At 40.7% G+C, this 26,770-nt stretch overlaps 2 protein-coding genes across 3 annotated transcripts; both read left to right on the top strand.

The window, feature by feature from the left end:
- The first annotated feature begins 7,628 nt into the window (after window positions 1-7,628).
- Window positions 7,629-18,363, top strand: LOC143027168 (E3 ubiquitin-protein ligase RNF166-like). The gene is made up of 3 exons (XM_076188263.1): window positions 7,629-7,649; window positions 9,828-10,084; window positions 15,484-18,363. Exons 2-3 carry the CDS (start codon window positions 9,836-9,838, stop codon window positions 15,652-15,654), a joined length of 420 nt encoding a protein of 139 aa, XP_076044378.1. The 5' UTR covers window positions 7,629-7,649; window positions 9,828-9,835; the 3' UTR covers window positions 15,655-18,363.
- A 4,843-nt stretch (window positions 18,364-23,206) lies between these two features.
- Window positions 23,207-25,332, top strand: LOC143026929 (uncharacterized). 2 transcript variants are annotated; one of them, XM_076187718.1, is made up of 2 exons: window positions 23,207-23,413; window positions 23,549-25,332. In XM_076187718.1, exon 2 carries the CDS (start codon window positions 23,951-23,953, stop codon window positions 25,250-25,252), a length of 1,302 nt encoding a protein of 433 aa, XP_076043833.1. In that variant the 5' UTR covers window positions 23,207-23,413; window positions 23,549-23,950; the 3' UTR covers window positions 25,253-25,332. Both variants share the same exon structure in this region, with proteins under 2 accessions (XP_076043833.1, XP_076043834.1).
- The last annotated feature ends 1,438 nt before the right edge of the window (window positions 25,333-26,770 follow it).

The following is a 26,770-nucleotide window of genomic DNA, read 5'->3' as shown; positions in this document are numbered from 1 at the left end:
GTAGGTGAGAACCATCATTTCTTGGGTTTCTGATGTGGAGTTCCCTGAAGGAGTCTTGTCAAAAGAGAAGTAATCATCGTGGGCACAGGAGGGAGGCGAGGCATTTTCGTCCACATTCATTTTGAAACCTCTGGCAGTTCGCATGAAGGTTTCTTGAACAGCATATGTAGTGTCTTGTACATCCCAACTTTCCTTCATTCTTATCCATCTTAATTTAAAATATGGATGAGTAACTGTTGCCAGAACAGCTTCGTTGATATGGGGATCAAGGTTTAGATATTTGCCAAATCTGTTTTTAAAACCAAGTATTACAGCAGAAAGTAAAGGAGTACAGTAATTAAAAGTCATTGCTTGAGTCTGTTCAAGTTGTCTCTCTGCGGTAAGTAAAGTTGGAATCAATTCTCCATAGTAACTACCTTTACTTCCCTGGAGATGGTCAATTGCTTTGGCAATTGGGGCCAAGGTTGTTTTGAATTCTTCCAAGTATTCAAATTCATGACTTAAGAAGACTGGTAGCTGTAGAGACGTCATCAAGCTTGAGTTTGAGTTTGTGTTTAAGAAGTGTTGAAATGCTATTAAATAAAGAATTCCAATGTTTTGGAGATGGACTGCTTAAACTGCAACCAATTATTTGTTGAATCAAATCGGCAGACTTTTTATGACTAGTTCTGTTCCACAAAGCTGAACATTTTTCCATCACCACATGAGTTAGAGCTGCAAATTTTTCATTCTTCAGGGCATCCTTTGCATCTATTGATGCTACCAAGCTCAGTAGGTTAGAGGCACAACTGACATGGTTAGGAAGAATCAGATGGTAGTTAGACTGTGTGTTTTCTTCAAAAAGCTCACACTTTTCAAATGCAGGAGCAAAAATTAAGTCCTCATCCACTCCCAGAGTGCCTGTAGATGTACTGTTGAAATAAACTTTATTCTCTTCTAAGTTGCCAGGATTCAATTTAACTCCAAACTCTCTAAGTGTTTTTGCAAAATTGCTGTAGTTGTCAGATACTGTTGATACTACTTTTGCATCAGGAATTTCAAATTCACTGTTGATCTCTTCAAATCTCTCGGCAACCTCCCCGTAAGTGTGGGACCCCCTAACTCTGCAGCAGCCCAGTGCAGCTCCATGTCTCTCTAGGGTAACACCATCAATCTGTTGATAAATGCAACATGTAAGAACCAAAGGTACTTTTCCCCCACATTAACTAAACCCATACTGTATTTATAAAATAAGCATAACAGCAACCAAAATTTAAATGTGACTTGTCCAAGAGAAGATTTATTAAGTTAAGTAGAGCTACATGGTAAGACTTGTTAAAATTTTTGCTGTTTATCTATTTATTTACTCGTTTTCCATTTTCCAACTCTGACCAACTCGTAGCATATGACAAGGAGTTCATTACTTAGTTATGTCTCATTTCTTTCCACAATTTATACATACATAGATATAACCAGGGCTCTTTCCCATTATAAGGGAGGTAGCCAAAGTCAAGAAGCATAATTCCACTCCCACCCATTTCATCCCAACCCACTCCACTCCCATTCACCACCCCTCCTTCCCTCCCTCTTTTCTTGGCTCCTCCTGGATGACGGGTCATCCCTGCATCTTGTCCATTACCCTGGGTCAGAAGCAATGTAGCAAGACACAGCAAAGCTGCTTCACTTGATTGGTTACCCCTCTTCTCCAGCCCCTCATGCAGAAAAAGAGAAGACAGGGGGAATCCCTACAGGCTGTCTCAAAATAATTTATAGCACTGGAAAATACAAAATTTAACTTAAGTTTTTTGCTAAACAACTTACCCAGTGAGCTGCAATACTAAGAAAACCGTGATGGCTGGTAGACCATATGTCAATCGATGAGCAAATATATTGTTGTTGCTGAATTCTTGCCTTTATTTTTTCTTTCTGATCCAATTCTAACTCTTTGATGTAATGTACAAGTTCATGTTGAGACATCACATCAATGTCAGAGTTGAGAGCTGTTAATGGAATTAAGATTTACTCAGCAATACTAAGAAAATATGAACTAAGGCTTACTATCCAGAATAGTAATATGACAAAGATAAAGGAATCCAAACAAATATTGTTCAAAATCTAATTAATACTGGAGTATTGACTACATAACAAAGTCAATACTTCATCTTTTACCCATTGGTTCATTTTGGTTCCTTTTGTTATGATTACCTCTCACCTTCCCATAGATCTCTGGGAAGAAACTAAGGATTGTTGTCTGTGTTGTATTAGCATGGAACTTTGTGTTACGGCAAAAAGTAGGAGGGGAATAGTCACTAGCTGTCAGATCTCCATATGTGAAAAAGTTGAAAAATATAGTTTGAAGTTGATAAAGATCTTGGGCCTAGTCCAGAGATTGAGTGTCAGGGACTTTACCTCCAAACTGGAGGTGAGGAGACTTTTAGGAGGACATTTTAAAAATGGGCAGCAGGGTGACTATTGTCTCCACTGACAATCAACCACCACAAGCAAGTATCAATTGTCCCTCCAGATTTGGTGAAACTATTGAAATCAGATCTATTGTACTAACAATTATGGCAAGTACAGGCTACTCCCAGCAAGGAAAAAAATATATAGTAGACAAATTAAATGTGTGTGTGTGTATACAGTATATATATATATAATTTTTTTCTCTCTCTCTCTCTCTCTCTCTCTATTCTTTTCTTTTCTTTTCTTTTCTTACTCTCTTACAGGTGCCTTTGACTATAGTGGACATAGAAATCTTTGGCTTGTCACCAGTCCCATTGTGATCCGTGACAAAGAAAACAAATGATTTTTTATACAAATCACCAGCCCATAAGTAAATTTTGTCAGTTTGTGATCCAGTTGTTTAAGATAGCTATATTGCCAAAACTATTTGATTACTTTCTCAGTGACTGTTTTCCAAAGAAAACTACACCAGTGTACTCACTCTTAACAAGATTCTTGAATGCAGGGTCCTCCACAAGAGATACAGGATGAATTCCTTGAACAATGAAAGTCATTAGAGCCGAGTTTACTTCCTCTTGTGAAACTTTGTAATGGTAGTGTTTAGTAACACTATCTGATGCCATGGATCTTTGTTGTGAAGATGAAGATAGTAAATTCCCCGTATTTGGCTTCCATTTCATGTCTGTGAGCATGTTAGTCACGCAATGAAGAATTTCATCTCTTAAAGAAGAATGTACTTTCTGGAAAGAAGGAAATTATGTAGTTTCACCAACAATTTTACAATGGTGCCCCACATAGTCCAATAACACTAAGTAACACAATCTTTGTCTTTGACAAGCAAATATTATTTTCCAACTCTTTTTATTGGAAAACAATAGAAAATGTCCATTATTCTTGTCAAACTGCTTTTGTAGCTTTGAGGTCTCTATATATCTCTCTCGCTCTCTCTCTCCAAAATAGCTAATGTCACCATTTTCACAATTTGTTGGACAGAAAATTAAAAACATAAATTCAAATGCCGCATAAATTTGTTTTAAAACTTCTGAAATTAATTTTTATTAGAAATGAATATATTTTCTGGGTTTGCATGAATACAACAAATCTGTACAAGCCCCCAAGTATGTAGTCTCCCATCATGTTTTAAATGAAAGATCGCTGATATCTCTGTTCAAAGTTCATAATATCTTGGTGGAGACACTCCCCTTATTCTTCAGAATATGCTCTCATATTCTCCTTGAAGTTGTCAAGGTGAACATCAAGGACAGTGGTTCTTAATATTTTCCAATGCCCTTAATACCCCTTAATATTTCAGAAAAATTCCTCGTACCCCCATCTACAGTAATACAGATACAATGCAAACATATGAAAAGGATTAGTGATACAAACCTTGCTTTGCTTTCTCATTGTAAATATACAGTACCGTCGCACTGGCTATCATGTCTCGCACCCCCAGGTTTAAGGTTTCGTACCCCTTGGGGGTACAGGTACCCCCGGTTAAGAACCCTTGATCTAGGATATGAACCTACAAGGAATTCTGCAGCCCATCTTACCATAGCTTTTCACTAAAGCTTCAACCAGTTCCATATAGTTATCAGCCTTGTTGCCAAGAAAGCCCTGTAGGCTACTACAGCAGTGAAACACTCCCAAGCTTTTTCTCCTTTTCTACGAGCTTCGTTAGAAATTCTGAGCACTCCATAATTTTCCTTACTTGTGGTCCACTGAAGATACCAGCTTTCACCTTAGTTTCTGAAAGCTTATGAAAGAAGTCTTAAAGATGTTTGAAGGCAGATAAGTCCTTGTCAAGAACTGTAACAAACTCTTTCACGAGACCCAGTTTGATGCATAGTAGAGGAAACAAAACCTTTTGAGGACTCGCCAATGGCTCATGTTTGATATTATGTGCTCCCGCTGTAGTGTCAGTCCTTGGAGGCGAGTGCTTTCTCTGGTAATGTGCTGCTCTGTCTCTAGTGTCCCAGAGGCAAAGAAAACCAGGATTCTTGGTTAAACTGTCTTGTGGTCCTATCAAGAAAGCCACCATCTGGAAGTCTCCAATAACTCTCCAGCCATACTTGTTGTAGTTCAAAGTTTCCAGTAGAAGCTTTACACTGCTGTAGTACTCTTTAAGATGCACAGAATGAGCAAGAGGCAGAATGACAGCTATGAGGCTTTTGTAGGAGCTGACAAGTTTCCACCTGCTCTGCAAGCAGTTCCAATAGCATCAAACAAGCCTGATAATCACTGCAAGAGCATAGCCTGTCCTAATAGTAACCCATACTATTATGAAATAAGACAATGTAAATTCAGTGTTCTGACTACAAAAGCAATTTTTTTTAATAACTGGAATGTAATCTCACACTCTGTTCAAATTGTTTGCACAGTCTCCCATACCCAGGTCTTAACAATAGAATGTATGCAAATACTGTAACAACATTGGACACCACAAATATAGAACTGCTGCCAAGAAAATGTAAATCTACATACATATACCAAGGCTTTTTCCCCCTTCCAAGGGAGGTAGCCAAAAAGGGAAAGGCATAAAAACACTCCCACCCATTTCATCCCTAAATACACTCCACACCCCTCCCACCCTTCCTCTCATCTGAGCACCTCCTGGATGACGGGTCATCCCTGCACCCTGCCCACCGCCCTGGGTCAGAAGCAGTGTCGCAAGACACAGTACATCCACAGCGAGGCCGCTTCATTTAATCGGCGACCCCCCCTCTCCGTCCCCCTTTGCATATAAGGCGAGGACGGGGAGAAATCCCTTCGGGCTGCGTCAAAATTTACTCACACATACTACCCCACCCCCCACTTCCCCGCCCATTCCTCCTCACGCAGTCACAACATCATCCATATACAACCATTCTCCACTCACCTCTGTCTTCCGTCCTCTCCCTTCCTTCCTCAACAGACATTCCCCTCTTCCCCAAAGCCCCCTTCACCCCATCCATCCACCTCATCCTAGGACGTCCCCTCATGTTCACTCCCTCCACATCTGCCTTCCATACCTCTTTTACTAGTCTTTCTTCACTCATTCTTTCCATGTGTCCAAACCATCCTAATGTAAATCTACCACACAAAATAGTGCATATCAACAAGACTGATAAGACTGAGTTGGAGGAGTCAAAGTATACACTCGTTGAACACCCGTTCATCACCCTCCCAACTTATCATCTCATGGAGGAAGGGTCTTCCGTCCTCTACCATACCACTGGTTCAAGGCACAGCACTGACACTGTGCTTCCACAGCAGTCTCAACACCTGGTTTCTCACCAGATGTGTGTTATATTTATCATGCAAGATCATGTATGGTGTATGGACTGCATAAGATTTATAGACTTGATATTACAGTAGCTAGGGACTTGTAGCACCCCCACAGACCAGTCATGAATATTATTGGGCATTGATCTCCATACAAAGAAAAATGCGTCTCTATTATTGAGATCTCCCAGCACAACTACGTATGTATTCCTTCCAAGACACTCTAAGTGCTCATTTAGATCAAACCAAAAAGCCTCCCTTTCCTCATCACTTTTCTCATTACCAGGACCAACTGCATTCACAAAGACCTACATCTCCCATCCCAGTTTCATCTTTGCCCATTTTAACTTCTGAGACACTGCTGTCCATTTCATCATATGATGGTGGGAGAAAAGAAGTAAGCATGTGAAGATTGGTTACAGAGTAGAACTAGGGCAGCATACAAGAGGTAGAGAAGAGAGTAGAAGGATAATACAAGGTGAAGGAAGCAAAGAGGAGAGCAGATGTGAGGTGGCATAGGTGTTTGACAGGGAATTTTGAAATAAAATAAGCAAATGTTTTGGAAGGAAATGGAAAGAGTGATAGGGGGTCATTAGTGAGTCAGGTTGAGAGGAAAAGGTAAAAGGTGCAGATGGACAGAGTGGACAAAAGTGAAGGCAGTCAGGGGAAGATGGGTATAGTATTTTAGGGATATGTTGAATGTAGTGGAGGAGGGAGGTTTTGATTGTGGCAGCGAGAGATGCAAGAAAAATGACTAACAGGAGAGAAGAAAAGGTCTATAGGAAAAGGAGAGGTACAAATAGAAACTAGTAGAATATCTGAGTTAGTTGTCATGTGAAGTGTCTAAGTAAAGAGTAGTAATAGTGGGATGTTAGCTTTTTAAGGTGTGCCTAAAGGGAAGGAAGCATACTATTGAACTAAGGGAATGCACGTATAGTTCTTCCATACAAATGAAAAGAGGACAGCAATTAATATAGTAGTTTTAGAGGGGTAAGTCTGTTAAATGTAGTTGGTAAGGCATATGGAAGGTTGCTAGTTGAGATGATTTGGAGGGGAACAGCAACACCTGTAATGGTAGCTACAGATTTGAACAAGGCATCTGATAAAGTTCCCAGACATGTGCTGTCAAAAAAGGTCATTGAGACATATCCACAACAGTGACAGGAAATGGTTCACTAACTTCTTGTGGGTAGACAATGCATAGTACATACATATACCAAAGGCTTTTTCCCCCTTACAAGGGAAGTAGCCCAAAAGAAAAAGGCATAAAAACCATTCCCACCCATTGCATCCCTAAATACACTTCACTCCCCTCCACCCTCCCTCTTATCTTGGCACCTCCTGGATGACGGGTCATCCCTGTATCTTGTCCACTGCCCTGGGTCAGAGGCAGTGTCGCACAGCACATCCACAGCAAGGCCACTTCATTAATTCGGCGACCCCCTCTCTCCGTCCCCTCATGCAGAAAAGGAGAAGACGGGGGGGGAAATCCCTTCGGGCTGCATCAAATTTTTCTCACACACTACCTCACCCCCCATCCCCCCACCCATTCCACCTCATGCATCACAACATCATCCATATACAACCATTCTCCCTTCACCCCTGTCTTCTGTCCTCTCCCTTCCTTCCTCAACAGACATTCCTCTCTTCCTCAAAGCCCCTTTCACCCCATCCATCCATCTCATCCTAGGTCGCTCGCTCATGTTCACTCCCTCCACATCTGCCTTCCGTACCTCTTTTACTAGTCTTTCTTCACTCATTCTTTCCATGTGTCCAAACCATCCCAATACTCTTTCATCCAGTAGTGGGATTCAGCCGGTTCTTACCTATTCGCTAGAACCGGCTCACGCAAATTTGTCAGTTCGGCGAACCGGCTAACTGGCGAACCGACTAGTTGCTCAGCTGGTCAGTGGTCTTCTGCATCTCATCCGATAAGTACCGGGACGGTATGTTTCGTAACTTTCGTTAGTGATTTATTGCATAGTTTATTTATACAAGTGGTTACCAGTTTTTTTTCATGTATATAGTGCTTGGTTTCTCTGTATATTTGTGTTATTAAACTACATTTTATTATAATTATGGACATACATACATACACGCACTCTCATACACACTCCTTAGGCCTACCCACACAAACATGTTTGTTTATAAATAACACAAATGCATTGCACACATGCACACACATACTCATGTACATGTACACATATGCACACGTGTAAGCACATACATAGCCTATACATGCACACACTACCCCCACACAAACATGCGTCCGTAAAAAAATAAATACACCTGCATTAGGTTCCCCAAATCGAATTTTTTGATCACGAGACTAACTATAGGTTGGCACCCAGGTCTATACCCCATTTTTTTTTCCACCTGACAATTTTTCAGGTTTTTCGTATGTAAATATTTGAATATTTTTTACGTTTGGCAGCCAGAGATGCATTTTAAATATAATATTGTTAGTTTTCCATATGTCTAGTTAGAATATTTAATTGATAACAATAATATAAAGAAAATGTGGCTAAGAAGTGGTTGCAAATTAGTGTCAGATGGAAATACACCGACTATAACAGAACCGGCTGACGAAAAATTTGAATCCCACTACTGCTTTCATCCATAGTAACCCAAAATAACCAAAATTCTGGGACAAAAAGAATGTACTATAGAATCCAACAAGGAATGATATTCTCATCTATGATGTCACAAGCAAACTCCCAACACCAAATCCAGAACAAACACCAATGCACAAGTGCAGATAACCACACAATTATAACCCAGCAGAGAAACTACAAAATAGCAACCAATAGTACCCAAGGCTACTTAGAAAAACTAGAGCAATGACTCTGAAATAGAGTGGAGGCTTCACACCAGAAATCTACAGTAATATGGTTTATTCCAGACAGCAAAAAAGTAAAATTAAATAGCCAAACACATCCTTATGAAGAACCCTAAGATTGTGGACCTTCTTTTTGATAACCAGTTGACCTTATGCCCACATGTTGCAGTGAAAATTAACAAAAAATGAAACCCACTAAAATCAGTCATAAACTCGGGCTTTGGACAGCAGAAGGAAACTTTAATTACTGTTTACAAACAATTCATAGAAACCATACTCTACTATGCTTCCACAACATAGTTCCCAACAAACGGCAAAACAAATCTTACAAAATAAGATTCAGAGTAATGACAGGATGCACCAAAATTACTCTCCACTAATATGTCAGCACACAAACCAAAATCCTCCCAGAGCCCCTAACCCCATATACCCATTTTATATTACACAAACATAAACCAGATGAACTGAAAGTACAACCTACCAGCTGTAGCACACAATACACCCATATTACTAAACAAGCACTCCAAGATAGACTACCATACTCAATACAGCACCAAAAACCCCAGACAACCCCCTCCCCCACTTAAAAATCTCTACGAAGTAAAAACCACACTGATATGGTTGTGTTCAATACACCACACTGTGCTTTAACCCCTTCACTCCAGGCCAAAATCTCGTGGTTAGCATTAGCTGCCAGACATGTGATGATGCGTCATAATACTCGCATTGTAAAAAATAAAGTTACGGCTTTATTGCTTGTTCTCTTTCACCCATGAATTTTGATAACCATAGAAAATGTGATGAAGCCAGTTTACAGAGTATGGGGGTCACGCAGGTACAACTACAATATATATAATCAAGACGCCGACATCGGCATCCTCGCGTACCCACTTGCTCCTCATGACGCCTATGTAGGCATCATCATATCGAAGGGGTTAAGACAATGCCAACACAAAATAGGCCTGGCTAGAGAATGAAACTGCCCATAGATGCAACTAACACACTTTAACAATCCCTAGACAACTCAATATTTTTTGAGTAGATGATAGCCCCACTTGGTACCTATTGCCAGCCATCTGGGAGCCATGGTTCTCCTGCAAGAGAGACATGAGGCAACAGATTGATTTTTACTATCATTATTGATAATAATGTTATCATCAGTAATTGTCATGACGATGATGTAGTTATTATTCCAGGGCTTTACCCACTATCCATTCAATTTATACAACTTTGTGCTTATTCTGCATGTGATTCATTAACAACATACTATATCTTTCTTGTGCAGGTATTGAAATGGCTTCAAGCTCAGAATGCACACAGGGGACCCTCATATGCCCCATTTGCTATGAAGATTATAACAAGACTAACTGCACACCCATGGTCTTGGGTAAATGCGGCCACACCATTTGTCTGTCATGTTTAAAGCAGCTGACAAGTTATGGCAGAGTTAGATGCCCAAAATGTCGTGTCATTACAGGGTCCAGTGATGTAAATGTCAACTATGATCTTCGTACTGCAGCCACACACAACCGAGGGCAAGAGGTAGGCTAATTCTTAAAGTGATGGCAGTTGAAGTGTACAGTATAATCCCTCGGAAGGAGATATTTTGCTGCATGGTTTTCTATCATGTCAAGATAAGAGGGAGGGAGGAGGGTGGAGGGGAGTGGAATATATAGGAAATGGAATGGGTGGGAGTGGTTTCTATGCCTTTTTCTTTTTGGCTACCCCCCCGTGTAAGGAGGAAAAAGCCTTTGGTATATGTATGTATGTATGGTTTTCTACACACACAGTGCTTGTTCACTTCTTCAGCACAACAACAGCCTCAGGTTATTTGTTTAATCGGAGTTACAAAGATGGATAGAGTGTGAAATGAGGAGGTGAGACAGAGTGGGGATAGAAAGGGAGCTGGTAGATAGGGTAGATCAAAGAATCCTGGGATGGCTTGAACTTGTGGAAAGAATAAGTGAAAGACTAGGAAAAACAAGTGGAAGGCCGAGGTGGATGGAGTGAACTCTAGGGGAAGACCAATAATGGGATGGATGGGATGAAAAGGGCCTTTGATAAAAGAGGAATGTCAGTTGAGCAGGAAAGAGAGTCTATAATAAACATGTGAGAAAAAAGCCTTTTTGGTATTGATTTCAATAGACTCGTTGGCAACAGCAGGAAGGGAGCGAGTAGGAGATAGGTACGAGTGGAGAATGGGTATAAATGGATAATGAATTGATACAGCCATAAGGGATTTCTTTGTCTTCTCCAATTACTCATGAGTGGACAAGGAGGGAGGTGTTGCCATGTAATAAAGCAGTGAGGGTAAACTAACTTTGGCTGTTGGGCCCTGCTGTGGAGGTGCTGTGTTTTGTTGCATTGCTTCTGACCCAGGCATTGGGTGGGGGATAGGGTTGGCCCTTCATCCATAAGGTATTAAGATCAAAGAGAAAACAATTTGGTGTGGGATGGGTGAAAGGTGGGAGCACCTTGCCTGGCTACCTCCATTACAAGGGGGAAGATGCCTTTTTGTATATAGATAGGTGTGTGTGTGTGATATATATATATATATATATATATATATATATATATATATATACCGGTATATATGCTAATAAGAACACGGGTACGTGTGTTCACTTATGCAAAGTAGACCACTTGGAAAAAGAAACTAATGAAGCAGAGTGCTTTCGTATATTACATCTTCAGTGCACTGAAGATGTAATATACGAAAGCGCTCTGCTTCGTTAGTTTCTTTTTCCAAGTGGTCTACTTTGCATAAGTGAACACACGTACCCGTGTTCTTATATATACACCAAGGGTTTTTTCCCCTTGGTGTTGAAGCATCGACATAATGGGCACCCCTTGAGATGCCAAAAAAAGAAAAAGAAAAGAAAAGAAAAAAAAAGCCTTTTTTTCTAACTTTTTTTTTTTTTTTTTTTTTTTTACAAAAAAAAAAATGGATATTTTCGTTTTTTATATATATTTTGTTTTAAAATAACTCAGCAAGGAAAAGAACCATATTACAATAATTTTATTTTGTTAGAATATCAAATAAATCAGTATACCCCTCACTTAAGGTTTTCTGTGGTGTCAGGGCACTTCCATTTTCAGTGGTTTCATGTTTTGATGTGTTTTATTTATCTTACAATGTACAGTTGCCCCATTTAGTTTTGGCACAGTTTTAAAAATGTTTTGGACAAGAATAGCAACCCGCCCAGTATTCTTTTTTATTACATTTTTGTGTCTGTTCATTTACATGTTTTTTTTTTTCTAAAATGTGATAAACTGCGAAATACTCAAAATGGTGTAGCAGACGACACATTTTTCTTGACTTACTAATGACATCTATCACTCTTATTTGACAAGTAATATGATTAATATATGTTGCAGAGGAGAGAGAGAACACAGGAATCCATTCACATAGTGGTCGATGGTAGACTAACAACGAGCTTCAAGCTGTGAGTGGTGTTGAGTGCAGTGACAAACTAACCAAAACTAACTCGTGTACTTATAAGTTATGTTATAACCCTATTATTAAATTAATTATCTTCATTTATTTATTCAGCAGAGGGCTTGTGATCCAATTATGTTATGTATGATTGTAGGTTAAAGTTAAGAGATAGCAAGCAAAAAGTCAGGTAGAAAGTAAGCTCTGAGCCTTGATGGGTGGCGGGGAGTACAACAGTTTCCCCCCATTACTATGTTAACCCCTTTTCCACTGTCCAAGTGGTGGATCTGTGTTTAGGCAACGTCCAGGGTCACTATGGGGACCCATAATAGGTCAAGGAGGGGTGGGGAGTGTGTGGATGTTCATGTGGAACAGTGGGAGTGGATGAGAGCAGTGTGGAGGCGAGATCAGTCATACACCTAGCAGCACTGAGGGCATTGCCAGGACAAGTCAAGGGTAAGGCGCATTGACCTCACTCTCACTTGGCCAGGGAACAGCAGAGAGACAGGTTGGAGGGAGATGGGTGCTGGTGGTGTTGGGTAGAGCAACCACATGGGAAAAAGTAATGAAGCTGGTTGTTAGTCTACCATTGACCAATACATGAACGGATTCCTGCGTGCTCTCTCTCTCCCTCTCTGCAACGTATATTAATCGTATTACTTGTCAAATATGAGTGATAGATGTTATTAGTAAGTCAAGAAAAATGTGTCGTCTGCTACACCATTCTGCGTAATTTGCTGTTTGTCACATTTTTTAAGGTAGCTACTATTTAGCAAAGAAAAAACAAAGCATGTAAATGAACAGACACGAAAATGTAATACAAAAGAATACTGGGCGGGTTGCTATTCTTATCCGAAACATTTTTAAAACTGCCAAAACTAAGTGGGGCAACTGTACATTGTAAAATAAATAAAACACATCAAAACATGAAACCACAGAAAATGGAAGTGCCCTAACACCATAGAAAACCTTAAGTGAGGGGTATACTGATTTATTTCATATTCTAACATAGAAAAAATATTGCAATATGGTTCTTTTCCTTGCCGAGTTATTTTAAAACAAAATATATAAAAAAATGTCCACTTTTTTTTTTTTTTTTTTTTTTTTTTAATCTCGAGGCCAGTCACAAGAAGCCCTTGCCACCCAGGAAGGTGGCACAAATCCTTGGGAGCAGCTTTGGTTGCCTCCAGCAATTGTCCTCTTCTATTAGCCAGAGATGTAGAGAGCAACTCATGACCCATCACAAATGACACATGTCCATCATGCCACAAACCCATCACCTTAAGGTGTCAGACAGAGGGCTCAGTTCAATGCAACTTGTGTAGAAACTGTGCCCACATCACTTGCACATCACTTGTTGACAACACTACACAAACATCTGGATCAGTTCCTTGTGCCCACATCTGACCCCACCCTCAGACTGCATCCCTGCCCACACCCCTATCATTGCCCTCCCTCCCATCCACTCCCCCCTCCTCCCCCACCTGTACCTTAAACATAATGGCATCAACATGAACTCAAACACTTTCTCAAACAACACAACATATACATTGCCATAATACAAGAAACAAAACTTATACACTCGCAAAAAAAAAACACCATTGTTTCATAATTTCACCACCATCAGACAAGACTGGACCAACAGCAAATGGTAGACTCATCACCTTAGTTCATCAATACATCTGTTTCATGGACACAAGTTCCACCACCAAAAATGCTCCTCCCTCCCACTGACATCACTGAAACCAATCAATACAAATCTGAACAGGTAATAAATCCACAACCAAAATAATATGTATATCCCTCCCCAATCATCCCCATAGTGAGATGAACTCACCTCAGAAGAGTTTGTTAAATTGCAGTATGAACAGATGAATACTGTACAGGATGAGCATTCATCCGAATGCACAGATAAAAGAAATATGTAGTGAGTGATGTGCAAGAATTTATTAAGAAGCACCACCCTAACTAAATTATGGCTAATAGAGCAATTGACATTTTGAATGGCAATGAGATGTTGCACTTCCAGAAATTCCTGCTGCAAAGAAAAAGACATTTAAGTTTAGATGGCTCATCATGTCACACAAGTACTATCAGCTGAACATAATAAAATTATGCCAGCTGCTTATTACTCAAAAATATACAACAACTTACCACCCATACTACACAATACCTAAACACAAACTTGTTAATACTCAGATCTTTAAAGAAGCTCTTCAGTGTGTACCACCAAACTCAATACTTCATCAACCCCCACCCCAGATAACGGCCCCACAAAAAATCCCTGTCAGGAGAATTAAGAAGTACATTGGCACCTTTGCATTTAGGACACCATCCAGCAATAAGGATGTACCAACACAGGATAGGTCTGGCCACAGAATAAAACTGCCTAAATGCAATCACCACACAGAAGACACTGAACAGATCATTCTGCACTGCCCCACAATAACAAGCCCTAGACATCAATATTTCTTCCCTGAATGATTAATGGATTTGCCTGGTAATCATTGCCTACCTGGGACCCATTGGTCTCTTATAAGAGACCTTGGGCAGTGGATTGATCTAATCTATATATGTCAGTGGATGTAGGAGGAGGAAATTAACTTTATCTGTCAGACATGCTATGGAAGTGCTGTGTGTTTGCATTGCTCCTGTACCAAGTAATGTGGTCTGTGATAGGGATGAACCTTTATCCACAGGGTGCTATAATAGGAGGGAAAGTGAATTGGTTTTTGGATGGGCTTATTTTAGGGTGGCTATATGCATTAACTCCCACTTCCTATAAGGGAGGAAAAGCTTTTTGGTATACGTGTATGAAGTTTAAATGTGTTTGAGAAGAAATGTCTTCGAAATATGGTAGGAGTTACAAGGTTGGATAGAGTGAGAAACAAGAAGAGCTGAGGTGGAAAAGGAGATAGAGGATAGGGCTGATGAACAAGTATTGGGATGGTTTGGACACATGGAAAGAATGAGTGAAGATAGAATAGTAAAAGAGGTGTGGAAGGCAGAGGTGGATGGAGTGAACTTGAAGGGACAACAGAGGATGAGATGGATGGATGGGGTGAAAGGGGCTGTGTTGAGCAAGGGGGAAGGCAGGAGACGGGTGAGTGGAGAATGGCTGTGTATAGATGACACTTTGATGCAAGGAGGGAGACGGGAGTAGGGAGTGGTAATGTATGGATATTTTGACAAAGCCTGAAGGTGTGTATCCCCATCTTCCCCATTTTCTGCATGAGGGGACAGAGGGGGGTTCTCTGATTAATTGAAGTGGCCTTGCTGTGGATGTAGTGTCCAGGTACGTTGCTTCTGACCCAGGTTGGTGGGCAGGAGACCGATGAGAGGGAGGCAAGAGTGGGGGGATAGTAGTGGAGTGGATATGTCCTTTTGATTTGGCTACTTCCCTTATAAAGGGGGGAAAAAAGCCCTTGGTATATAGATAGATGTATGTATATATACATAACAGGATAACCACTTATTTTTATATATTGATTTTCTCTTTAAACAGAAAGAAGACTGTGAAAAAGAAGACAGTGAAAAAGAAGACAGTGAAAAAGAAGAGCAAGAATCTTGTAATAATATGACTAATTGGCTGGCAGCAGGTGCTGTTGTTGCTGGAGCAGCTGTGTTTGGCATTACTGGCTTTGCTTTGGGAAGGACCTCAAACAGACCAAGATAATGAACCATGTCTGATTTATGTCCTTTAGGTCTTGGGGGGGGTACAGAAATGTTTTGTTATGGGCTGTGGGTGCTATTTCTCACTCTCTTTTCTCTCTCCCTCCCTCCCCAACTTCCTCCACCAGAGATCCAAGTCTTCTTTTTAAAGTGGACAAACTCTTTCAAATGCTTGTAAGATCCTTAGATACTTCCATGTTACTCTACATTGCCCTGCACTCTCCTGCAAACTTGAAATTTCACTGGATGACTAATGGACCCGTGGTGATGTTCAGTTTTCTAAGGTTCATTAATGTTAAGAGAGAACAGGGGCACAGTTTGATTACAATGATAATAATGATGAAGTATGATTATTCAAGTAATAGTAATGATTAGAATAATAATAAAAAAAATTTTTTTTTAAATAATGATAAATTAAAATGAATAATGGTTATTATTATTATATTTTTATTGCAAAGTTTCATTGATGCAGCTCCACTGGCTGGTAACTGTCTTGGGTTCTCTCATAGATTTCTCTAGAAGGAAATGCTGGAGTGTTGTCTGTGATTATCCAATCGTAGTAAACAGGAAAGGAACCACACTTATGTGGTCCCATCTTTTGCTCTCTGATCCAGCGTTTCTCAACCTTTTTACCCTTGCGTAACCTTTAAAATAAATTGCATGTCTCAAGGAAGCCCTGCAAAAAAAAAAAAAAAAAAAAAGCGTATACCATATCTTTCTCATTTTATTTTTATCGTAATAATAGGTTAGATAGGATGATATCTCTATATTACATTATTACAATAACCAAGAATATGCCGTGCGTGTTTAATTATATCACTTATATGAAATTAAATAATCAAAAGTGTATTAGCTTCTCTCGCTTGTTCTCGCAGAACCCTTAGGGACCTTTTGCAGAACCTCAGGGTTCTGGGGAACCCTGGTTGAGAAACTCTGGTCTGATCTATCATACATAGGTTCATGTTCATGAAAAATTCCAACTTTGTTTATATCCTTAATTTCCAGTTATCACGTTTAGGTTTTAATCCATGCGTTGTTTCAGCTTCTAAGCTACTCAAATTATTTATGCATCTATATGGAAAAGTATTTCTTCACATCCTTTAGACATGTGATCTTTCTTAATTTGCACTCATGATGATGATAATGATGATATGGTTTAACATCGCAAACTCCCCCTTATCGGAAGGCTAGGATGGTGCCCCTTACAGAGGGTTTTGTTGCATGGCCTCTTAAATAATGTCCCTAATCAAGAGATCTCTCGGTGGTTTTAGTCTTTCCTCATGGTTTATCTGCCAGGCTGGAAACTAGTATGGTTGGTGTAATTTGTAATCTTACTCATATCAGTCACTCTGAGGGGATCACACTACTGACACGTATTCTAGTCTTGGAATATGCATCAATGTATTAGTGCGGCTGCTTCTGTCACGAGCTTATAGGGAGCAAGGAGCAGCCAGAGTTGACATATCTTGAGCCGAGTCCTGAGATTGTTTGCCAACCCCACAGGGTGGAGGCAAGGGTATTTATGGTTTTTGAAAACCGGTAATAGGGAAATTATTCTAATGTCTGTCTCCCAGGACCATCATTTGTAGGTACCCATTATCGATCCCTCAGATTGGTCATGTTCCACTCTTGTTCTTGGTGCCTTCTAGTGCTCAGTGCCTTTTTGTCTTAAAAGACCCTAAACCCAGCAACATCTTTGTCAATTTTCTTTTAGCTAATACCAATCTATTTGGTTTCACTAAATGGAGTCATATCTAACTACTCAGGACCTCAGTTTGGCATGTGGTGAAGCCTATTTTGAACATCTTGTTAGGTGGGATTAAGGAACTTATCAGAACAAATGAATTAACTTGATTTAATACAAAATTCATTTTGCCCCTTCTCTCAGGATAAAACAGTTGAAGTCCATTTGAATTAGACAGTTCTGTTTTTGATGCCCCGCAGTAGTGGAAATGTATTATAAATTGAAGAAGAGAGAGATAAGGGAAAGGTTTTCAAGTACGAGGTGGTAAAAGTTGGTGCAGATGCTCAAGTCATAGAAGATGCTGTGATATGCCATAGATTAGCTATGGACTCCAGATGGATGATAATTGTAAAAGGGATGAGAGGTTCCTAACACAAAAAACTGGAAAATCAGAGGTGCACCCTTAATGAAAATAGAAACCACAATTGAAAGAAAAGGCAAATCAGTGTTATATAAAAAAAAAAAAAAAAAAAATGAGTGACAAAGAGTTTATTAGTTCTCTGTCTGGGAACTGATTTTTGGCAGGTGATATCAAACCCAAAACTCCTTGTGTGGAAATACATGTGGGCTTTTTCATCAGGTACACTAGCTTTGAGGAATGCTTCAGCAAACTGTGTTATACCTTACTTTTGTTGATGTGATATAGCTAACATGCCAGAGACTAATTTTTTATCATGTATGTGATGCTTGTACACATCATAAGGTTGGTATATAATTAAAATTGAATAAAAAAAAGAAGTTATTTCATGATCTTTTGTGCTGGAAGTTGGACCTCTGAATGACACAATTTGGACAAACCTTGGGTGAACATCATTCCGTGATGTTCATTCTGTGAAGTACACCGTACATATTGGCAGTCTTGTGATCTTGTTAACAGTCAGAGAAACAGTACTACCAGGTACAGGAAGGAGGGTACTTTCATCGGCAGAAAAAAACGTCGCCCTGACAGGAGCTAAAAACTTTTTTTTTTTTTATTATAAAAACGGTGAAAGGTTTAACCAAGTAATTTTAACTACTTTGTTCAAGATGATGTTTCCCAAAGCTGAGTAACATAAAGGGGTCATCACACTTAGCTATTTTTCCTCCTACATCCTACCTCCAACCTCTATTTGAACAACTAGAATATGACTTTGCTTACAGAAATCTTGACTTCTCTAAGAGCATTTCAACAGTGTCTAACATTCATATAGTTTACAATCTCTCAGTTCATCATTTAACTTTATTATACATAATGGAAAGATATTATATTTGAAGATTTTAATAATTAGATATTGTAACCAATACAACTAGAATATGACCATGTACAGAAACCTAGACTTTTCTAAGAGCATTTCATCAGTATGTCTAACATTCATATATGTTTACAATCTCTCAGTTCATCATTTAACTTTACTGTACATTATGGAAAGATATTATATTTGAAGATTTTAATAATTAGATAATGTAACCAATACAACTAGAATATGACTTCACGTACAGAAACCTAGACTTATCTAAGTGCATTTCAACAGTATGTCTAACATTCATACAAGTTTACAATCTCTTGGTTCATCTTCATCATTTAACTTTACTATACATAACAGAAAAATAATATTATATTTGAAGATTTTAATAAGTATTGTAACCAAAGTCGTTTTTACTCGAACAAACTCAACTGTTGGCCCTGGTGAAGCCCGTGGAGGCTCAATGTGATACCCTTAATCAGGCAGCGGCAAGTAAAATGTAAAGTAAGGGTTCATTGCCCTTGGTGTAAATCTCTATGGTTTTATGGTCAATAGAAAATGCAGCCATGTATTGTTTGCTCAATTTCTGCAAAAAACTCCTGTGCCACTACGTTGTCTGCCGATTTTTTCGGCATACACTTCTGAATGTGATGTTTCTTGAATTTTTGCACCCATCCCTCACTGTACTGACACTTGTGTTTTAGATTCAATTCTTGGTTCAAATATTTTAGTTTGGGTCCCCCAACATGTCTCCAGACTTTTTGTATACTTTCAATTACGATACTGTTGAAACCTTTACATCAAAGCTCTGCCCAGAATTTCACTTTTACCACATCCTTTTCTATCGTGTTTCCATGCCTTTGTTTCACTCGCTGTATAAAATTCATACAACTTCGATTTTTGTTTCTTCAAATCCTACATTATAGATGAGCAAACACTCCATCCCCTACTCCCCACCTTCTCCTTCTCCTCCTCCACCGTCTAAGTGAGAGCAAAAGCTGTTGCCATAGAACGGCAATGGTCTTGTTGCCAACATTCATGTCCTACAGTCTGCCCTAGGCACCAGGGATGTCAACGTAGCCCTCCTGCAGGAGACCAACTGGCCGGACCACTGGCCTTGCCATCCTCTCCTGGGCCACCATTCCAAGTGAACCCGAAGTGCCTTGCGGTGAACAGGTAGAGGCCTTAGCCACCAGAATCACACTTACTGGTGGCACCTCCCTCCTTCAACATATATCGTCCTTATGCGGGAAAGGTGGCACCTATAGGAGATGTTCTCCCTATCTGGCCACGAGCCCTCAGTAATTGACGGGAACTTAAATGTGCATCACCCCCATCTTCGGCTCCCTCAAACGACACAATGAAGCAGGGTAGATCCTAGCAACACAGACTGAGGGGATACCAGAGGTCACCCTACTGAACTATGGCAGAGTCCACTCGCATCTTGGGAGGGAGACTAGATTTCACTCCGCTCTCTGCGAGAGTGGCTCAGCGTCCCCACTGGATGGTGGACCCCCAGCTCACTAGCGACCACTACACTATCGTCACGACTTCAGCCATGGACCTCTTCTTCCCCCACCTCGACGCTGGAATACAGGGAAGGTCAAATGTACCCTTTTCCAGAAAAAACGCTGGTACTAGTCCTATGCCCTACTACAGGACATAGACGATCTCCATCGGGACTTTGTCACCGCCGTCCAAGCCAGTGTGGACTGAATCGTCCCCAGGACGAAGCCAGGCTTCAATCGCCACGTTGACCGGTGGTACTACGACAATGTACGGGAACAGATTCTGCAATGCCATGCATCCCTTGAGACAAGGTATCTTCTGTACTCTTCCATCAGGTATATATAGGAGATCACACACAGGGTCCAGGAAAAATATTGTTGGAATGATGTGCAACATTCTCTGCCTGAATCACCGCTACCACCCTATGGAGGAAACTATGGTTGGAAACGGGTGCTGTCACTCGCCCACAGCCTCAACAACAGGCAGCGCTGCTAATGTAGCAATTTGCATACCGTTGTTCCACTGCCCAACTCCCCCTCTCTGTCAGGCAGGAAATGCACCTGCTCAGACAGGGTCGGGAAGACATGCTCCACTCTGCCATGACGAACTGTCGCTTCACACTGGAGGAGTTCTCTCATGTTCGTAAGAAGAGTAAGGATACTGCTCCAGGTAGTGACAGTATTTCTTACTCCTTGAGTCAACTGGGACCAGTTGGGGAGGTGGCAGCACTGGCACTCGTTACTGTTTCTTGGGAGACGGGGCGACTCCAAGAGGATTAGGAAAAGGAAGGAAGGTGGGTGTGGTGCCGATTTCAAAGCCCAAGGACTCTCACAGCTCCATGCCCATCTCCCTTAAGGCCTGTCTACACGAGCGGGCCTGATCGGCGGGCTTGCCCGTTAACGGGCATATTTGACGGGCAAACGATCAAATTGCCCGAAAGGCCGCCGAGCGAAATCACTGAGCTGGTGCCCGGTAGCTGGAGTTTCTACCCTGCCAGACGCAAGATAATATCGTGAACCCACAGCGGGCCTTCATCCCACATTCCACGGCATAGTAGCACAGTGAACATTTAACGATGGCAGCCCAGGATAACTCTAGTGAGCCACCGACAATGCTAGGCACCATGGTGCTCGTACAGCACTCCACCCGCTACTGGCAACATCGTCGGGCAGGCCCAGCTGTTCATCACTTCGGTCGTGTGGACAACATTCACGGGCAGGCCCGCGAGAATTTGCCCGTTAACGGGCAAACCCGCCGATCAGGCCCGCTCGTGTAGACAGGCCTTTACGTCCTGCATTGGTAAGACCGCTGAGTGGATGGTCCTCAGTCGCCTCCTGTGGTGGATGGGATCCTACCATCACAATAGGTATGATTTTGTAAAGGGAGCGACAGTAACTGACTGTGTGGTAACCCTTCTTGGCCTGGTCGGTAGTCGGTCTACCCTTATGGTGTTTGTGGATCTGGAAAAAAGATGACTTAGTGAATCTCTGACGTTCTTGAATCATTGGCTACCAAGGAGAGCCAAGGCAGATTCTTGTCCTGGGTTCCACAATACCTCTCGGACAGAATGGCAAGAGTGCGCTTCCAGCTTCCAAAGACCCCTATCCTCATATCAAAATGGGACCCCGCAGGGGGCGTTCTCAGTCCTACCCTCTTAACGTGCTCGTGGAGAACCTGGTTCTCCCTAACGTCGGGGAAGATGTTTGCCTCTTCTACTATGCAGATAATCTCGCGCTGGGCGCCCTCCTGCAAACGATTTAGACTGAATATCTCGACCAAGGTAAAACGAATACTATAAGGTACGTTAGCGGGGGGTGGGGGTGAGGGAGAGCCAGAAAACCTTTCCACTGCGCAGGTAGATGATGACGTTAACGTAAATATCGAGACCAGGGTTCCGCGGGTCGAGAGCTGTGCTGTCGAATTGTAGAATTCGTCTGCTATTGTGGAAAACAAAAGCTACTGATGACGCTGTGTCGACAATTCGTAGAATATGTAGAATAAATGTAGAATTTTATTCTTCTGTTTTCTAATGAATTCAATGAAAATTAATTTATGATAAATATTAATATAGACTATTAAAGGCTTTGGGAGATAGGGTGGATGAAAGAATATTAGGATGGTTTGGACACATGGAAAGAATGAGTGAAGAAAGACTAGTAAAAGAGGTATGGAAGGCAGATGTGGAGGGAGTGAACATGAGGGGACGTCCTAGGATGAGGTGGATGGATGGGGTGAAGGGGGCTTTGGGGAAGAGGGGAATGTCTGTTGAGGAAGGAAGGGAGAGGACGGAAGACAGAGGTGAGTGGAGAATGGTTGTATATGGATGATGTTGTGACTGCATGAGGAGGAATGGGCGGGGTGGGGTAGTATGTGTGAGTAAATTTTGACGCAGCCCGAAGGGATTTCTCCCCGTCCTCTCCTTATATGCAAGGGGGGTCGCCGATTAAATGAAGCGGCCTTGCTGTGGATGTGCTGTGTCTTGCGACACTGCTTCTGACCCAGGGCGGTGGGCAGGGTGCAGGGATGACCCGTCATCCAGGAGGTGCTCAGATGAGAGGGAGGGTGGGAGGGGTGTGGAGTGTATTTAGGGATGAAATGGGTGGGAGTGTTTTTATGCCTTTCCCTTTTTGGGTACCTCCCTTGGAAGGGGGGAAAAGCCTTGGTATATGTATGTATGTATGTATTAAAGGCATTATTACTATTGATATATAGATAATGAAAACGTAAAGATAATTGAGTTCTTTACTATGCGCATCAGTTCGAAGTGAACAGAATCTAATATTTAGATACATATTTTGTCTGTATTTTTTATTTTTTTTTAAGATTTCAAGAATATAACAATTTATCGTAAGTGACATATTTTGGCGGGGTTTTGTTTTCTTCGTCACCATTCTCTACCATGGCTGTCATTACACCCACGTCCACTGACCAGGTAAGTCTTTATTTTCTTTTCAATAATAACTCTACCTTTGTTGCATTAAAACGTGTTCATTTTAGACTTTATCTCTATATTATGTGGGTATTGTAGTTAATTATTATTTTTACGTAATTTTTAGATTGATATGGCTCCTAAGAGGAAATTTAGAGATGTCTTGATAGCTGACCCTGCTTTCTAACCATGGTTGTCTTCCGTAATAGAAGACCCTGAGAAGGCAAGCTGCGTATTCTGCAAGAGACAGTTTGGGGCCCATTTGCCAGCCATAACAAGGCACAAGGAGACAAAGATGCATATCCGCAATGCGCAAGAATTCGAAGATCTACCCAAGCAAGAGACTTCATCTTCTCCTGTAGGGTTATATATTTCCTATTTACTTATCTATTTAATATGAATAGAGAGCAAGTTTAAGGATAAATGTTACCTAAAAAATTATACATCTAATGAGTCAAAAATACGTGTATAACATAGTTGAAATCCTTTTCAGGTTGGTGCCAGCGTTGCTGTAGCTGTGGCTCTCCTGATGGCATTCATTGCAGAGCACAATCTTTCATTCTCCATCATTGACCATATGGTGGAGTTAATGAAAGTTATGTTGCCTGACTCTGCAATTGCCCAGGGGATTCACATGCATAAGACAAAATGTACCGAGACCATGAAGTCACTGGCCAACGTCATCACAGAAGATCTTGTGAAGAAGCTGAGGATATAGAAATTCTCAATCATAATAGATGAGACAACCGATGTCAGTTGCACCAAAACGTGTGCTGTACTCGTAAGGTATTTTGACTTGACCAGCCACAAAATAAACACGTGTTTCTTCTCTTTGATCAACCTTTATAGCAGTAGTTCTGTGGGATCAACAGGGGAGAACTTATATGAAAAGTTAATGGAGGCACTAGATAGTCATAACATCCCAAGGAGTAATTTTATTGGATTTGCAGCGGACGGTGCCTCAAACATAATGGGAGAAAATAACTCTTTAACCAGCCGCCTCAAAGATAGGCCTGGCATAACAGTATTTCGCTGTATATGTCATTCCATCCACCTTGCAGCATCAGAGGCAGCTAAACAACTTCCTCGTAAATGTGAAGATCTGCTCAGAGATATATATTCCTTCTTTTCTCATAGCGCCAAAAGGAAGCACGAATTAAAGATTTTTCAAAATTTTTGCAATGTCAAGCCACATAAGATCCTGCACCCCTGTCAAACACGCTGGCTCTCATACCACGAAGTAGCTCGCATCTTGGAGCAGTGGCAACCTCTAAGGCTTTACTTCATCGAAAAAGAAACAGAACTAAGGTTACTTTCAATTCAAAATATAATTGAAAAGATGCGAGATCCCTCAGTGAGAATGTATCTTACATTCTTAAATTATATTCTTCCTAAATTTAAGAAAATAAATCTAAAGTTTCAAAGTAATGAGCCAACTATTCACTTACTACAAGAATCCATCACTGAACTACTCGGAAGTTTATTGAGATCTTATTGTAGTGCTGAATATTTTATAAATATCAATATAGCAGATATAGATCCTACAGATGATAAGATTTTCTTGCCAACCAATCAAATTTATTTGGGACCCGAAATGCACCAATTATTCCAGGACCAATCAACCTTAAAACATCCTACATTAATAACAGATGTGAAATCAAGATGTAGGGATTTCCTCATCACAATGGTGGTGCAAATAAAAAAAAGGTTCCCAATGGATAGCGACCTATGGAAAATGGCATCTTTTTTATCACCTCAAAAAATAATGGACAAACGTACGAGGGATAAAATGAATACGCTTGTAGATTTGACAAAAGCTGTACCACGACTGTTTTCAGGAAATATAAATGAGCTCGATGACGAATGGCGCAAACTTGATTTTGTCAATTTTCCTGAAGAATGGAAACGCCTCAGTGCAGAAGATTTTTCCATAAAAATTATGGATTTTGAAGACCACACTGGCCATAAAAAATATTACAATTTTGCACTCTTCGCTCTACAAGTCCTCGCACTGCCTACATCAAATGCTGACGCCGAAAGACTTTTTTCAGTTGTCGGAAATGTAAAAACAAAAATTCGAAATTCTTTACAGATCCCCTCACTCACTGCTTTAATAAAGGTATCTGAAGCTGTCAAGGCTGATGGGGGATGCATTAAATTTAATCCTAATAATGCTTTGTTATCAGTGTGCCGATAGATTCTAAGATAAATTGTAACCTTAGTTAAAAAAATTATCATTACCCCTTATTAACTGAATTAACCGAGTATTCATTTAATTTAAAGATTTAGAGCAAAATAAATAATAAAAATTAAAGATACAACAATTATAATTATAGGCCCCATAACCTTTAGCGAGGTGTCCCATAACAACATCGTTTTCTCTTATACAAGGTAAATAGAAAACGTGTAGAATTAGCTTATGTAGAAAAGCGACAGCCCTGGTCTGGCCCATAGGTGGGTCGTGAGTCGTGACAGGCAGACACACTTGTTAGCTCGAATGTTTTTTCCAGATCTAGGTTAATGGCAGGATGACTACCGACTATTCCAAGAAAGCTTGCCACACAGTCAGTTGCTGCCACTCCTTTTATAAAACCATACATATTATGATGGGCTCCATCCACCACGGAAGGGGATTGAGGACCATCGACTCTGCGATCTTGCTAGTGCAGGACGTGAGGGTTATGGGCCTGTACCTGTGTAGGTCCCTGAGCTTGGGAATCGGCACTACATCCGCCTTTTTCTATTACGCAGGGAGTCGCTCCACCTACCGAGAGGCTCTGAGAAGTGCCAGTGCTGCCAGCTCCCCAACTGGCTCAGTTGCCTCAGGAAGAAGTAAGGTATCTCGTCAATACCCGAAGCAGTACCTTACTCGTCTTGAGAGCCCGTCAAAGTTCCTCAAGTGTAAAGGGTCAGTCCGTCATGGCAACCGTGACAATGGATGTGTGAACCACTTCCTCTACCCTGTGGGAGGAGGTGCAGTTCCTGCCATTGATGTGATGGAAGGTAAACAAGCTATACCAACCTGTTTTCAGATGACGGAAAAAATGAGAAAAGTAAAAAACAGGGAAGACTGTACACTTGCAATAATATCTAGACACTATTTTTGCATGGAGCCAAGAATGGAAAATGAAGTTAAAAACAAAAAACAAAAAAAAACGTAAAGTACTGGAAATGGGTAATAATGAAAAAAGGCCATCATTAAAATATTCTTTGGGAAGTGAACACATTACAAAAGCAAAAGAGGAAAAAGATATAGGGGTACTAACAAAAGACAACCTGTCACATGACAGACATATCAGCAGAATTGTGTGAGAGACGTACAGACTGCTACTTAAGATGAAAGCGGCTTTTCACTATATGAATGAAGAGATGAAAAAAAAAAAATCAAGACTGATTCACCCAAGACTGGAGTATGCGTCAGTAGTATGGTGGCCCCACAGAATCAAAGACATAAGTAAGATCAAGAGAATAAAGGGCAGCAACCAAATTGGTCCCCAGCTTGACAGATAAACCATATTAGGAAAGAAGACATAAGTAAGATCAAGAGAATATAGGGCAGCAACCAAATTGGTCCCCAGCTTGACAGATAAACCATATTAGGAAAGAAGACATAAGTAAGATCAAGAGAATAAAGGGCAGCAACCAAATTGGTCCCCAGCTTGACAGATAAACCATATTAGGAAAGAAGACATAAGTAAGATCAAGAGAATATAGG

This window comes from Oratosquilla oratoria, chromosome 7 (assembly GCF_046742065.1).
Source record: "Oratosquilla oratoria isolate Oo_2021 chromosome 7, ASM4674206v1, whole genome shotgun sequence".
NCBI classification, from domain to species: Eukaryota; Metazoa; Arthropoda; class Malacostraca; order Stomatopoda; family Squillidae; genus Oratosquilla; species Oratosquilla oratoria.
The sequence above is the reverse complement of the archived record's forward strand: the minus strand, read 5'-3'. Positions and strand labels throughout refer to the sequence as shown.